Genomic DNA, 14,041 nt, shown 5'->3' with positions numbered 1-14,041 from the left:
AAAGGCCAAGTTCTTGAGAACTATGTACCATTTGTCTAGGCAATGATAATATTTCCAAAGTATTAATGTGAATGCTTAAGCTTGTCACTATAAGCCTTTGCCAAATTATTAGGCTCAAAGGCCTACTGATTAGAGGAATGGGTATGATATAAAGAGAAGCACCATGTAATGCATGACCACATAGAATGAATAAGCCTTTCGTTGCTTTTAAAATCATACGTATGCACTTGTAATCGACATCTCGAGGGGCGTGTGATACATATTTTGTCTTTGGAATCTTTGGTGAGAGTGTGCCACCATTTCCAAAGAAGTTTGGTCAAAATGCAAGGGGATTTAGGTGGAACATTAGGTAAGGTTTCTCTACATGGAAACTACTCACATATACACACTTGTTTGTGGTGTGTGGGAAGTGTCCATAAGGAAGTGATCACTTGCTTTGGCAAGTAAACAAACCTACTTCTAACCTCATGTCTTTGTTATAATAGCGATATTCATGGATAACTATAAATATTTGGAATTGATCTTATTATTGTATGCACATGTCTCTCCCAATACTACTTGCTTTCTTAGAGAAAGATGGTCTAATAGTTATGTTGTTGTATCATTCTCTTTACCAAACTCGTCCCTTCCATTGAAAGTTAAAGAAAAATAAGCATTCTTTTGTGAGTCATACATTGAATTATCAAATCAAGGTTATCCGTGGATATTTTTTAGCGTGGCTTCCACTACTTGGTGTGGATATACAATTGACCTAGAGGATAACTGAATTTGATAAGGCTTTTAGGTTGATAAAGGGGAGAGAGTGCTAAGGCGGATCTCATTATTAGGAATACGACATGATGTAAGAATGTAAAGGGAAGGGTTGGGCTTGATAAAGGGGAGAGAGTGTTAAGGGGGATCTTGTTGTTATTAGGAGCGGGACATGATGTAAGAATATAAAGGAGGGTTGGGCTTGATGGGGGGGGGGGAATTTTGCTAAGGTGGACACTAAGGTGAAAGGGGGAGATACTTAATAATGTGGTTATTGTGCCTTTTGGCAATACTTATTGATGGGAATAACACTCACATTTCACCCAGAGGTGAGACTAGCACGAGGTGAGTCAGATGTGGGTTTTGAACCTAAGGGATGGCACTTGATTGGTAAGTTGCTAAGGGCACTTAGGAGTGCTTGATTAGTAAAATTGCTAAAGGCATGGTTGAGTGGTGGTATGTCATGAAGCTAGAGTTTTTGCATAGGCAAAGCCTATGAGAAAGGGGGAGTTACTTTGTTGGGTTCGGTGAAAGGGAGGGTCTCTATCATGTGTGCCTGTAGTGGCTTTAGAAAGGTAGAATGTATGCTTGCAGGTGCTTTTGCTTTGCCGTTATACCTGCATAATAACCCACTCATCCCACCTCTCCTTTGCTACCCCCTCATTTTTTGGGGCCTTTTTGTTGGTTATTTGACCCTAGACCTTGTTATATAGACTGGGCCTCTCATGGCTTTCCTTCACTATTTGTGTTTTGACTGCCCCTTCTTTTCATGCACTTTTAACAGTCTCTTGGGTTGCTTCCACCTCTCAGGTCTATCAGTGCCTTAGTCATTCTGAAGGCTTGGGCTTGTCATGGACGCTGCAGCATCAGCACAGGGAGCTGCAGGCAAGCCACCATCAGCACCACACATGAAGAGGCAGAGGCCACCTCTATCCATGGTGATTGGGGGCTGCTACCTATGCTGGGCAAGGCCACCAAATAAAACAGCAGCAGCAGCAGCAGCAGTAGCAGAAGATGGTGGTCATGGTCATGGTCATGATGCTGCTGCTGCATGTAACCCTGCCAAATGTGATGTGTCTTTCCTCACAAAGAAGAATGCCTGCTCTGGGTGGCTCTGCATCAGATGGTGGCTGGAAGGCCTGCACCATCTCAGGAAGAGAAGGAAGGTGGGATCGGCATGGAGCACGGCCTCGGCCTCGGTGTCAGCATCGGCATCTGCGGCAGCATCAGACCATGACTATGCATTCTACCGGCCTCCCCCTCTCTGGAAGCAGCTCACCAGGAAGTTGAGAGCCAAGGCCAGGCACATGAGCTGGTGCAAGCCCTCCCTCTCCTTCCATTACGACCCCCTCAGCTACTCCCTGAACTTTGATGATGGCTGCTGGCAGAACTGTGAGTCCCATGTCAGGCTTGCCTCCCCTCACATCAGCTTCCCTGTCTCAGTGCATGAGGCTGGCCATCATCAAAGGCCTGGCTTAGTCCTCTCCTTGAAGGAATCCTCAAAGACTTAAGCCCACATTATCACATCCAGGGCCATTCCTAATCCTGTCTTCAATAATTATCAAGGCAAGCACTACATTATAATTTTTTGGCAAACCCATCACTTGTTACTGGGTCTCCTTCCTCTAAGCTGTATATATATATACCCTTCCCCTTTTGTAATAAGATATCTAGTAGCTGCTTGGGCATTTGCCATCTGCTGTGGAAGTTGGGCATATCCTTTCTCACCAACCTCCATAATCAAGAGCAGTTGTTTTCTGTTCAGAAGCTCATCAATGCAAAAACTATCTGCATTCAAGCAAAACCACCAAGTAAACATGTACAGTAGTGTTGATAGTAGCTTCAGTCTGATGTGTTTTGAAGGCTCATGTGCATCCCAAAAACTACCATGGATTTGCACTCTCCAGCAAAACCACCAAGTAACTTGAGCGCACTTTTGCTAATTTTGAGAGACCCTTTGTATTAAGAGTATGTTCACCCAGGCCGATAACAGACTTCTCAATTATGTCCACTCAGGTCCATGACTTTTTTAACAAATAAAGAAAAAAAGCCCAGTATCTTGTAAAATTTGGAGGGAAGAAGGAAACATTCTGTATACCCAGTTTTGAATGGCGAATCGGCAATATGGCACATGTGAGCATATATTCATTCTCTTCTAAGTAATTCAGCCTTTTACTTGTTTGTTTTTTTTTAAGTTAAAAAAAATCAAAAGGAGAGACAAGATGGAAGCCATGGTCGTTGGGGGTACAAAGACTGGATGGATAGGCAGAAGGGGGGGAAAGAGAGTGCAGCAGTCACAGCCTTTTTTAACATGTGTGGAAGGCCAAGGCCACACATGCCCCATAATGAGTGTGAGATTGTCTTTGCTGTCTGGCTTGTCAGGCGGAAGAAAGCGTCTTTGTCTGGGATTGCTCTTGTGATTTTTGCAGGTCCTCTAGGCTCTCTCTCTCTCTCTAGACTCTCTCTCTCTCTCTCGGGAGTCCGTGCCTCTCCTTTTGAGAGCAAGGTACCCTTTTGCCTTGTTTTCCAGTGTGGTGTTGGCTGTCGACTTGCCAGGCATTTCCAAGGCCATTCCAAAATTCTATTACTTTTGGTGGTTGCAAAAGAAAGCCGGTTTGATGATGACAAATGAATGGATGTGTGTTTTTCATCTCCACACTCTTCCCCTACCGACTGGAGAGCTCGCGCAACCCCTACAATCGAATATTCCTTTCCAATTCTGTTCAAGCCATATTTTCCAGCATAGCACCGCATCTTGAGGTTTATACAAGTAACTACATGAATAGAAAGCAATTCACAAACTCATTGTGGGGGTGAAACCTACATGCAAGGACTTTACACGGAACAATAGTAGGAATTTGGAAGTGTTTTTTAGCCACATATCTTTCAGAATGGAGTGGATCTAAAGAATTATTTCCAACATTACCAAATCTTTCCTTACAACTAAGTTTAGAGTAGATATTTAGATTTAATTCTAGGATTTAAAGATAAGTTGCTGTTGCAAATATTGGAGCATCAATAGAAATACTAAAAAACTTTGTGGAGGTGAGTAAAATTGATACTGAATGTAAAACAACTATTGCAACTTAGATGTATATAGTGGATCATAGAGTGCTTACTATACAAGTTTGTCATGTGAGTAAAGTTTTTGATGATGTGTTACTAGATGGAGGATCTAGAGTTAACATTTTGCCAAAATCAATATATTTGGACAATAAAATGGCATAACTTATACTAAGACCCTTGATCCACTATTCTCTTTGTGCTCAACCATGTTTTGAAACATGGTATCATGGCCTCTTTCCTAGAGGTTGTGTAGTTGTGGGAGCTTTCATAGCCTATGTTTCAAGATTCAAGAGTCCAAGTAGTGGGTTTCATAGCCTATGTTTCAAGATTCAGGAGTGGAGATTGAAGGTTGGGTGCTACCTGCAAGTACATGCCACCATCCTGCTCAAATTAATGCCATTGGAAACAACCATTGCTACAAAAGATAAGGTTTTTCTCCTTTAATCAAAATAGCCTTATCGTATAAGGCTAAAATAAGTCTCTTAAAAAATCGCTTTTCACATCTCTCTTCTTTGAACTAGTTATTATTAAGCCTCATTCACATTGGCTGCTCAAACTAGTTCATGATCAAGCCCCATTTATACTACATCTGCTGAATTGATTCATTCACATTACATCTTGCATTCACACTCGAGTCAAAAACCAACCTCTCTTAAGGGTAGTTCATACTTGTAAGCAATTGAAAGTTCATAAAAGTGTTATTGTATACAAGTACTCATCATTAAAATATATCAAAACTCCTTGTAACTTCCATAGAATATCTTGTTGTAACTAGATATAGACATTGCCATATGAGTCACCAGTAAGCCCTCTCCATTCACCAAAAATATTGGAAATAGAAGCAATGGCAAAATTTAATGGTGATAGGTTTATACATGGAAGATGAAAACTATGTACCATCTCAAGCACAAGGACTTATGGGAGTTGTCTGAGAAGAAGTAGAATATCCTAAATGACCCGCAACAAAGAAAAATAATAATAAAAGCATTCGGAATTATTGCACGGGGTCATTTAGATGATGTATTCCACCACATTTTAGGCATAAAAGGGACCAAAGCAGCGTGAGAAGAGCTCGATAAAATCTTTGGCTCACAAGCAAAAAATTCAAAAATAAATCTTTTGATGGACTTTTTCAAATTGGACTTAACTCCCTAACATCACTCATCAATAAATTCAACAATCTAAAGGTGCAACCCTCTTCCATTTGCAAAGATATTGAAGAAGATGGAGCCATTACCGTGCTAGTCAATAGTGTGGATAAACCTAACAAATGTTAAGAGTAGGTGGTAGCAACCTTGAGGAATGTGCCAAATAGAAAACCAACTCAATGGAAGTTGCTTTGCATCAATAAGAGAGTAAAATCAAGGAGAAAGCCCAAGAGACTACATCAAACCCCACAATCTTTGCACTTTATAGTAAAGGTTCTTCTTCATGAATTATTTTGTAGAATCTACAACACAAAGATTATTGGAACCAAAAGGCAAATATTGTACAAAAATCTTCAACATCTTATGAAGAATGTTCTAAATATGTCTTGCAAATATTTCCTACACTTTGTTTGACACTACATGAGCTAGAGGCCTTGTAGGCATTCAAGGGGAACCTACACTCTTAGGTGCACTTGTCTATAGGAAGAGCTAGCACTAAAAGGGGGGGGGGGGGGGGGGGGGGTAATTAAAATATATGTACGATGCTAGAAGCACATGTAATTGAATCCCATAAGAAAAGTGTGAGGTGTGTGCCCAAGCTACAAAGCTGTAAAAATATGTACTTGCTCAACAATCAATCAATCAAGTTTTCTTCCATAACATTTGGTTGCATTCATGTTCTTCTTCTTCCCCCCTTAATCCACTATTCTCTTTGTGCTCAACCATGTTTTGAAACAAAAGATGGATTGGGAGTTCTAACAATAGAATCAATAAGAAATCTTGAAACAAGTATAAAATCACTAGATGAAACAAGTAACTAGATGAATAGAAAGCAATTCACAAACTCATTGTGGGGGTGGAACCTACATGCAGGGACTTGAAGGAACAAAAGTAGGAATTTGGAAGTGTTTTGAGCCACTGACCTTTAAAGAAAGTCAATAAAAGTCAGAATGGAGTGGATCTAAAGAATTATTTCCAACATTGCCAAATCTTTCCTTACAACTAAGTTTAGAGTAGATATTTAGATTTAATTCTAGGATTTAAAGATAAGTTGCTGTTGCAAATATTGGATCATCAATAGAAATACTGAAAAACTCAGTGGAGGTGAGTAAAATTGATACTGACTGTAAAACAACTATTACAACTTAGATGTATATAGTGGATCATAGAGTGCTTACTATACAAGTTTGTCATGTGAGTAAAGTTTTTGATGATGTGTTACTAGATGGAGGATCTAGAGTTAACATTTTGCCAAAATCAATATATTTGGACAATAAAATGGCATAACTTATACTAAGACCCTTGATCCACTATTCTCTTTGTGCTCAACCATGTTTTGAAACGTGGTATCATGGCCTCTTTCCTAGAGGTTGTGTGGTTGTGGGAGCTTTCATAGCCTATGTTTCAAGATTCAAGAGTCCAAGTAGTGGTGGTTCTATTGCCTGGCTGAACGGATGAATAGAACCATCCAAGAGTGTATACGTAGTATGCTTAGCCACGCAGGCCTACCACAGAGACTCATCAATAAATTCAACAATCTAAAGGTGCAACCCTCTTCCATTGGCAAAGATATTGAAGAAGATGGAGCCATTACCATGCTAGTCAATAGTGTGGATAAACCTAACAAATGTTAAGAGTAGGTGGTAGCAACCTTGAGGAATGTGCCAGATAGAAAACCAACTCAGTGGAAGTTGCTTTGTATGAGCAAGAGACTAAAATAAAGGAGAAAGTCCAAGAGACTACATCAAACCCCATAATCTTTGCACTTTATAGTAAAGGTTCTTCTTCATGAATTATTTTGTAGAATCTATAACACAAAGATTGTTGGAACCAAAAGGAAAACATTGTACAAAAATCTTCAACAGCTTATGAAGAATGCTCTAAAGATATTTTGCAAAAATTTCCTACACTTTGTTTGACACTACATAAGCTAGAGGCCTTGTAGGCATTCAAGGGGAACCTACACTCTTAGGTGCACTTGTCTATAGGAAGAGCTAGCACTAAAGGGGGGGGTATTAAAATATATGCATGGTGCTAGAAGCACATGTAATTGAATCCCATAAGAAAAGTGTGAGGTGTGTGCCCAAGCCCCCTTAATCCACTATTCTCTTTGTGCTCAACCATGTTTTGAAACAAAAGATGGATTGGGAGTTCTAACAATAGAATCAATAAGAAATCTTGAAATGAGTATAAAATCACTAGATGAAACAAGTAACTAGATTAAGAGAAAGCAATTCACAAACTCATAGTGGGGTGGAACCTAGATACAGGGACTTGAAGGAACAAAAGTAGGAATTTGGAAGTGTTTTGAGCCATGGATCTTTAAAGAAAGTCAATAAAAGTCAGAATGGAGTGGATCTAAAGAATTATTTCAAACATTGCCAAATCTTTCCTTACAACTAAGTTTAGAGTAGATATTTAGATTTAATTCTAGGATTTAAAGATAAGTTGTTGTTGCAAATATTGGAGCATCAATAGAAATACTAAAAAACTTAGTGGAGGTGAGTAAAATTGATACTGAATGTAAAACAACTATTACAACTTAGATGTATATAGTGGATCATAGAGTGCTTACTATACAAGTTTGTCATGTGAGTAAAGTTTTTTATGATGTGTTACTAGATGGAGGATCTAGAGTTAACATTTTGCCAAAATCAATATATTTGGACAATAAAATGGCATAACTTATGCTAAGTCCCTTTCAAGTTGAAATGGCATATTAGACTAGACTTCAAATTGTAAGAATCTTGAAATACCAACAAATTAAGATTACACGTTTGAAGTTCTAGGCTAATCTTGTGGTTCTTCAAATGGAGGAGTTAGGGGAGTCTTACAATATACTCCTTGGAAGGGCATGGTTTAGAATGTCAAAACTCAAGCAAGATTAGGGCTCATATACAATTATAATACCATGCAAGAACAAAGGAGATCTAGTTGTGTACTACTAATAAAGTATTATTGAAACCAAAATGTTGACATGTTGTTGCTTAGATAAAAAATTTGTACCAAAAGTGGAAGATGAAAAAGAGGAGCTATTTATGCAAGCTAATTCGATAGCTACTCTAATGTTTGAGATTGATGTGGAAAGCATTGTTTAAAGCTATGGTTTGAATAGCACCCATGCTAAGCAACGACAAGTCAAATGTGGTGGAACATGATGCCTTTGCTAGTGAAAGAGTAGTTTAGGTACAAGAACTAGAATGCAAACATGAATTAGAAAGTGTTTTCCCTGTTCATTAGGTGTGCAATACATCTTGGATTTAAATTTGAATGAGTCGTGGAAGATGTAGCCCAGAAAGCTAAAGTTGAAGTAGAGCAATAGTATGGTTACGTCATGAAGCATTAAATTGAGTATTAGAGAATGAGATTCAAGAAGTCAATTCAGGAAATCATCAAGAATTTAAGCCCATTAAGAATAGCATGTATGTTGGTGAAATATGTAAGTAGTAGTTGGTGGAAATTCACAAAAACTTTTACACGTCATTATATTGATATGTGAGGTTTTGGTTGAAAGGTATATCAACATAAAATCAATGTGAAAACTGATATTAAGCAATGATACAACAAAGATATTGTATGAGTCCAAATTATGAAATTAGCTCAAGGAGGAAATAGACAAGTTATTATGGGTTGGGTTCATCATGCCCATTAATAAGGCAAGGTGGTTGTCTCCTATACTGAAGAAAAATGTTAAGATTTGGGTGTGTCTACATTTATAGAAAATACAATGGAGTAACAATGGTTGTTCCAATTTCCATCCCCTTAACGAATTCAATGCTATATGGCTAAACATCATATACATAGTTTTATTGAGGGTCTTTAAATTTTCAAGTGAAAACCAGATAAGGATGTCCCCTAAAGACGTGGATAAAACAACTTTATCACTACATAAGGTGCCTTCATTAGCATAGTTATGAATTTTGAGCTCAAGAATGGTCTAGATAAGTTTCAAGGGGCAAATAATAAGACTTTTGATCCTTATCTACCTAGTTTCATGTGAGTCTATTATAATATATCCAAGTCCTTCTTAGTATCAAGTCTGAGCATGTGTGTAAAAAACTCTTAAGACCATTTCTATCTTAAAAAGTTTTGTGATTACTGTACAAGTGCATGAATTTCAAACAATTCCTTGAGATATGCTACCTAATGTTGATGTTTTTTGGAATCCATGATACATTATTTACCCTAAAAATCAAGTTTGCATGCCTAGATTTTGCAACACATTTTGCACTGAAATACTGCTCTTTTTCAATAGTCCAAGGCAACCTTTGATCACTTACCTATAGCTTGTTTACTCTTTGGACAAGTGCTCAATAATCTTCTCAGTAGAGGGATTAACCTCTTAAAGTTTCTGATCTTCATCCTCTTTGGTGAAAATCCTAAAAACCATTAGAGCAACAATAGCCATAGATTTGAAGCTTCAATTTCTTCAATCTTTGGCTCTTCTTGACTTCTAAAGCTTATGTATTGCTATTATCAAGCAAGATTTGCTTCAAGATGGCAGATATTGAAAGGTGAGAAGGATCGAAGCTTGCACGTGAGAGTTATGGTGGGAGAGCAAGAGCAAGAAAGAGAGAGACAAGAAATGGGAACTCCAACAATCACAATGTGTGACCGGGCCTTCCTTTATTAAAACTGTCACTAAAAGAATAAAGAATAAAGTGACAGTGACGGGCGCCCGCCACCTACAGTGTGTAGTGGTGGTGACTATCAGTGTAGTAATACACAGGCGGCTAGGCGGAGGTGCCTTTACCCCCAACAACCTCCCACTTAAAGGCGAATCTACCCTAGTGAGAAGTGAAAAGAAAAAGAAAAAGACAATACAACATGTACACATGTACAACAGGATGAGGAAAGACGTCATCTCATCCCACGCCCACATCAACCTCCTGAGGAAGGCAAGGCGCTCTATAGAGAGGCTTTTCGTGAGCAGATCTGCAGGATTCTGGTCAGTCAAGATCTTGACAAGATCAACAGACTTGTCCTCAACGACCCCACGTATGAAGTGATACCTCACCTCAATGTGTTTCGTCTTGGCATGGAAGACTGGATTCTTAGCTAACTGAATAGCACTCATAGAATCCGAATGCAATGTAGGGATAGCATCAATACCAAGGTCAGCAACCAAATGACGCAACCAAATGGCCTCCTTGCAAGCCTCAGTGGTTGCAACATACTCGGCCTCTATAGTAGAAAGGACTGTGCATTTCTGCACCCTGGACATCCAAGAAACAACACCTCTAGCATATGTGAATACATAGCCAGAAGTGGACTTCCTACTATCTGCATGTCCTGCATAATCAGAGTCAGTGCACCCCGCGACTCCTATATCCTGGCTTCCATAGCATATGCACATATCTGCAGTGCCCTTCAGGTACCTCATGATACCCTTCACGGCATCCCAATGCTTCTTGCCAGGTGTAGCCATATAGCATGCCACAACACCAACTGCAAAGGAAATATCTGGACGAGTGGCTATCATGGCATACATAAGACTTCCCACTGCAGGTGCATAGGGAATCTTGGCCATCTCAGCCCTCTACTCATCTGTCTGCGGACAATCAGCCTGTGATACCTTCACATAAGAAGGTAATGGACAGCCAATAGGCTTTACGTCCTGCATGCGGAAGCGCTCAAGTACTTTATAAATGTACTCCCTCTGTGAGACAAGTAGAGGAGTGCCTGATGCCTTTTGCACCTATGTGCATACCAAGTATGTGAGCGGCCTATCCTATATCTTTCATCTCAAAGCTCTTCTTGAGCTGAGCCTTAAGAGCATCTAGCTCATCATGACCTTTCCCTGCTATCAGCATATCATCCACATAGAGGACCAAAATCAATAAAGAACCATCACGGGCTTTCTTGTGTAAAGACACGGATCCATAGCACTCCTGCTGCAGCCCTCTGACTGCATAAAGGCATCAAACTTATGATACCACTCCTTAGGTGCCTATTTCAAGCCATAAAGACTTTTCTTCAATTGGCACACTAGGTGCTCCCTACCAAGTTCTGCAAAGCCCTTAGGCTGCTCCCTATAAATCTCATCATGCAAGTCCCCATGTAAGAAAGCCGTCTTGACATCCATCTGGTATAAATCCAAGTCAAGCTAAGCAACCAAAGCCAAGACTAAGCACAGGGTGGTCATCTTAACCACAAGACAAAAGAACTCATCAAAGTCCACACCATGCTCCTACTTAAAACCCTTTGCTACCAATCTAGCTTTGTATGCCGGCTTGGGGTGTCCAGGGGTACTTTTTAGCTTGTACACCCACTTGCATGGCAAAGCCTTCTTGCCCTTAGGCAAGGAAACCAAATCCCAAGTCTCGTTCTTATGCAAGGAGTCTATCTCAGATTGCATAGCCCTCCCCCAGGAGTGACTGTCACCCCTGCGCATAGCCTCATCATAAGTGAAAGGCTCTCCTGCATCTGTAACCAAGACATAATGCATCGAGGGCTGAAATCTATCAAGTGGACGTCTGTCTCTAGTAGACCATCTCACGGCAGGCTCTACTGCCTATCTAGCTGCCCGTCCAACACCCTGACCATGAGCATTTGCTGTAGCTATATGCTGTCCAACTGGCTGTGCGGGAGCTCTCGGCTCCTCCTGAAATATGACCCTGCGGATCTCAATAACTCTCTCAGGCTGCCTATGCATCTTGTCTTCATGGAAGACTACATCATGACTGTGGATGACTTTCCGCACCTGCGGATCTTAGAGATGGTAACCCATCTCTCCTGCATCCCCATAACCAAGGAAAATGCATTTGATACTCTTAGGATCCAGTTTACTTCTCTTGTCTCTGGGCACATGGCAAAATGCCTCACATCCAAAGACACGAAGATGCGCATAAGAGGGAGGTTTTCTAGTCCATACCTCCTCGGCAACTTGGAAATCCAAACCACTAGAAGGTGATCTGTTTATGATATGCACAGCTCTGGGGGGGGGTGTGTAGGGGGCGTTCAACTGACGCTTAATACCCCTCTCATCACATAACTGCTCAAAAGCACGTGAGACATACTCACCCCCATTATCTGTCCTTGGGCATTTTAGCCTATACCTAGACTGGTTCTCAACCAATGCAAGCCATCTTTGAAACACAGTCAAGACATCGGATTTCAGCTTAATGGGATAAGCTCAAACTTTTCGTGAAAAATCATCTATGAAAGTAACAAAATACTTGGCACCACCCATAGACTAACAAGGCATGGGCCCACAGACATTCAAATGTACCAATGCCAAGGGCTCACTCATGTGTGGCCTACCAGACTTCTTATGCGTAGACCTAGTCTGCCTACCATAAAAACAATGCTCGCATGAATCAAAACATGCATAATCAAGGGGCGGTAAGTACTGCAAACCAAAAAGCATTTTCATTCCCTTCAAAGACATATGGCCCAAACGGGCATGCCAAAGAGATACATGTGGGATAGAACCCACAGACAAAACATGATCAAGGGAAGAAGCGGATACAATCAAGGGATAGAGGCTGCCAGCCTTGGCACCTCTCGCAATCACAAGTCTGCCACGAGTGATCTTCCATGCAGAGTCTCCAAAAGATACATGATAACCTGCGTCATCAAGCTGTCTAGCTGACATGAGACTACGTGTCAAAGTAGGTACATGACGTACATCTTGCATAACAAAACTGCTGCCAGAAGGAAACTGCAGTCTAACATCACCAATGCCCACAATATCAAGAGAGTTGTCATCACCCAAGCGCACAGAACCTGAAACAGTACGGTATGAATGAAACCACTCTCGGCAAGGTGTCACATGAAAGGATGCACCTGATTCCAAGAGCCAACACTATGCATACGTAGAGTGTATCTCTGTCATCTGCGAAGCATTAGAAGAAGCTGCAAGGATATAATCATCATCAACATCCTCAGGGTGCATAACATTAATCTCTTCAATTTTAACACTAGACTTTGCAGGCACTATGCTGCGATCAGAAGACTTATCATGCACTTTGCCTTTTCCCTTATCTTTGCGCCTTTCATTGCGCAGTTCATGGCATTGTGGCCTAATATGGCCCTTTTTCCCACAATGGTGACAAGTAACATCTGCATTCCTGCCACGGGATTTGCTACGTGACTTCCCACGAGACTTGGACCGAGATTTCTGAGAATCCCATCCACGGCCACTGCCACTGCCACTGCCATGCTTTCCATATCCATCATTCCTGCCTCTAACTATCATAGCATGCGACATACGAGAGGCATCCAAATTCTTATGGTTAACCTCTTCCTACAGAAGAGCACTCTCAACATCAGATAATTTCAAGGTAGCAGTAGAGGCACATAATGCAGTGCGGAATACATCCCATGACTCATTAAGAGTACCAAGCAAGAAAAGAGGAGTGACATCCTCTGCAAAAGTGATGTCCTACGAAGTCAAGTTCTTGAGTATAGCATGAAACTGGCTCAAGTGAGCAGACATGGTCACATTCTCCTTCATGCGCAGATCCATAATCTACTTCAGCCAATACATCTGACTCGCTGGACTTTTCTTGTCATAGAGATTCTTGATTTTATCCCATAACTGCCATGCACTCTGTTCTTCCTCAAATACATTGTAATGAACCTGCTCTGTGAGAGATAATACAATAGTGGACTTGCATAACTCATCAAGCTCAAGTCATTCCTCATCTGGCATAGTTGCAGGCGGATGCCCGCTCAACCTCAAAGGTTTGATCTATGATTTCTGCACCAACACCTACCAAATCTGGCTCTTCCAATAAGAGTAATTCGTACCATCAAGCTTAGTGATATTGAAAATAGCATGTCTAGTGGACGAACTCGCCATTATGCAGGCTAGAAGACTTTAGACAATTCAAAACTGCTTGCTGTTTACTGCAGAAAATGACCAAAAAGTCACCAAAATCGAGAGAAAATGACGAGAAAAGTGTAATCAAAGCTGCTACCCACCAAGTACTAGTGAAAGTACATCATTTCAAAATATTTCAGCATGAAAAATCCATGTCAGTCCATACATATATGCTTGCTATAATAAATTACAGATTTCAGTAAATGAGAGCTAACGTTGCCAAAATCGAATCCCAGGTCAATCAGATACT

The 14,041-nt window shown here is 40.6% G+C and overlaps 1 protein-coding gene across 2 annotated transcripts; it reads left to right on the top strand.

The window, feature by feature from the left end:
• Positions 1-977: 977 nt before the first annotated feature.
• LOC148015967 (uncharacterized) lies at positions 978-2,870 on the top strand. 2 transcript variants are annotated; one of them, XM_087664658.1, is made up of 2 exons: positions 978-1,095; positions 1,561-2,870. In XM_087664658.1, exon 2 carries the CDS (start codon positions 1,602-1,604, stop codon positions 2,259-2,261), a length of 660 nt encoding a protein of 219 aa, XP_087520784.1. In that variant the 5' UTR covers positions 978-1,095; positions 1,561-1,601; the 3' UTR covers positions 2,262-2,870. The 2 variants fall into 2 exon arrangements, with proteins under 2 accessions (XP_087520784.1, XP_087520783.1); XM_087664657.1 differs by having other exon boundaries at positions 998-1,140.
• The last annotated feature ends 11,171 nt before the right edge of the window (positions 2,871-14,041 follow it).

This window comes from Lygodium microphyllum, chromosome 23 (assembly GCF_053477565.2).
Source record: "Lygodium microphyllum isolate KBCC chromosome 23, Lygodium_microphyllum_v1.1.10, whole genome shotgun sequence".
Taxonomy (NCBI): Eukaryota; Viridiplantae; Streptophyta; class Polypodiopsida; order Schizaeales; family Lygodiaceae; genus Lygodium; species Lygodium microphyllum.
This window is presented reverse-complemented; position numbering and strand designations above follow the sequence as displayed.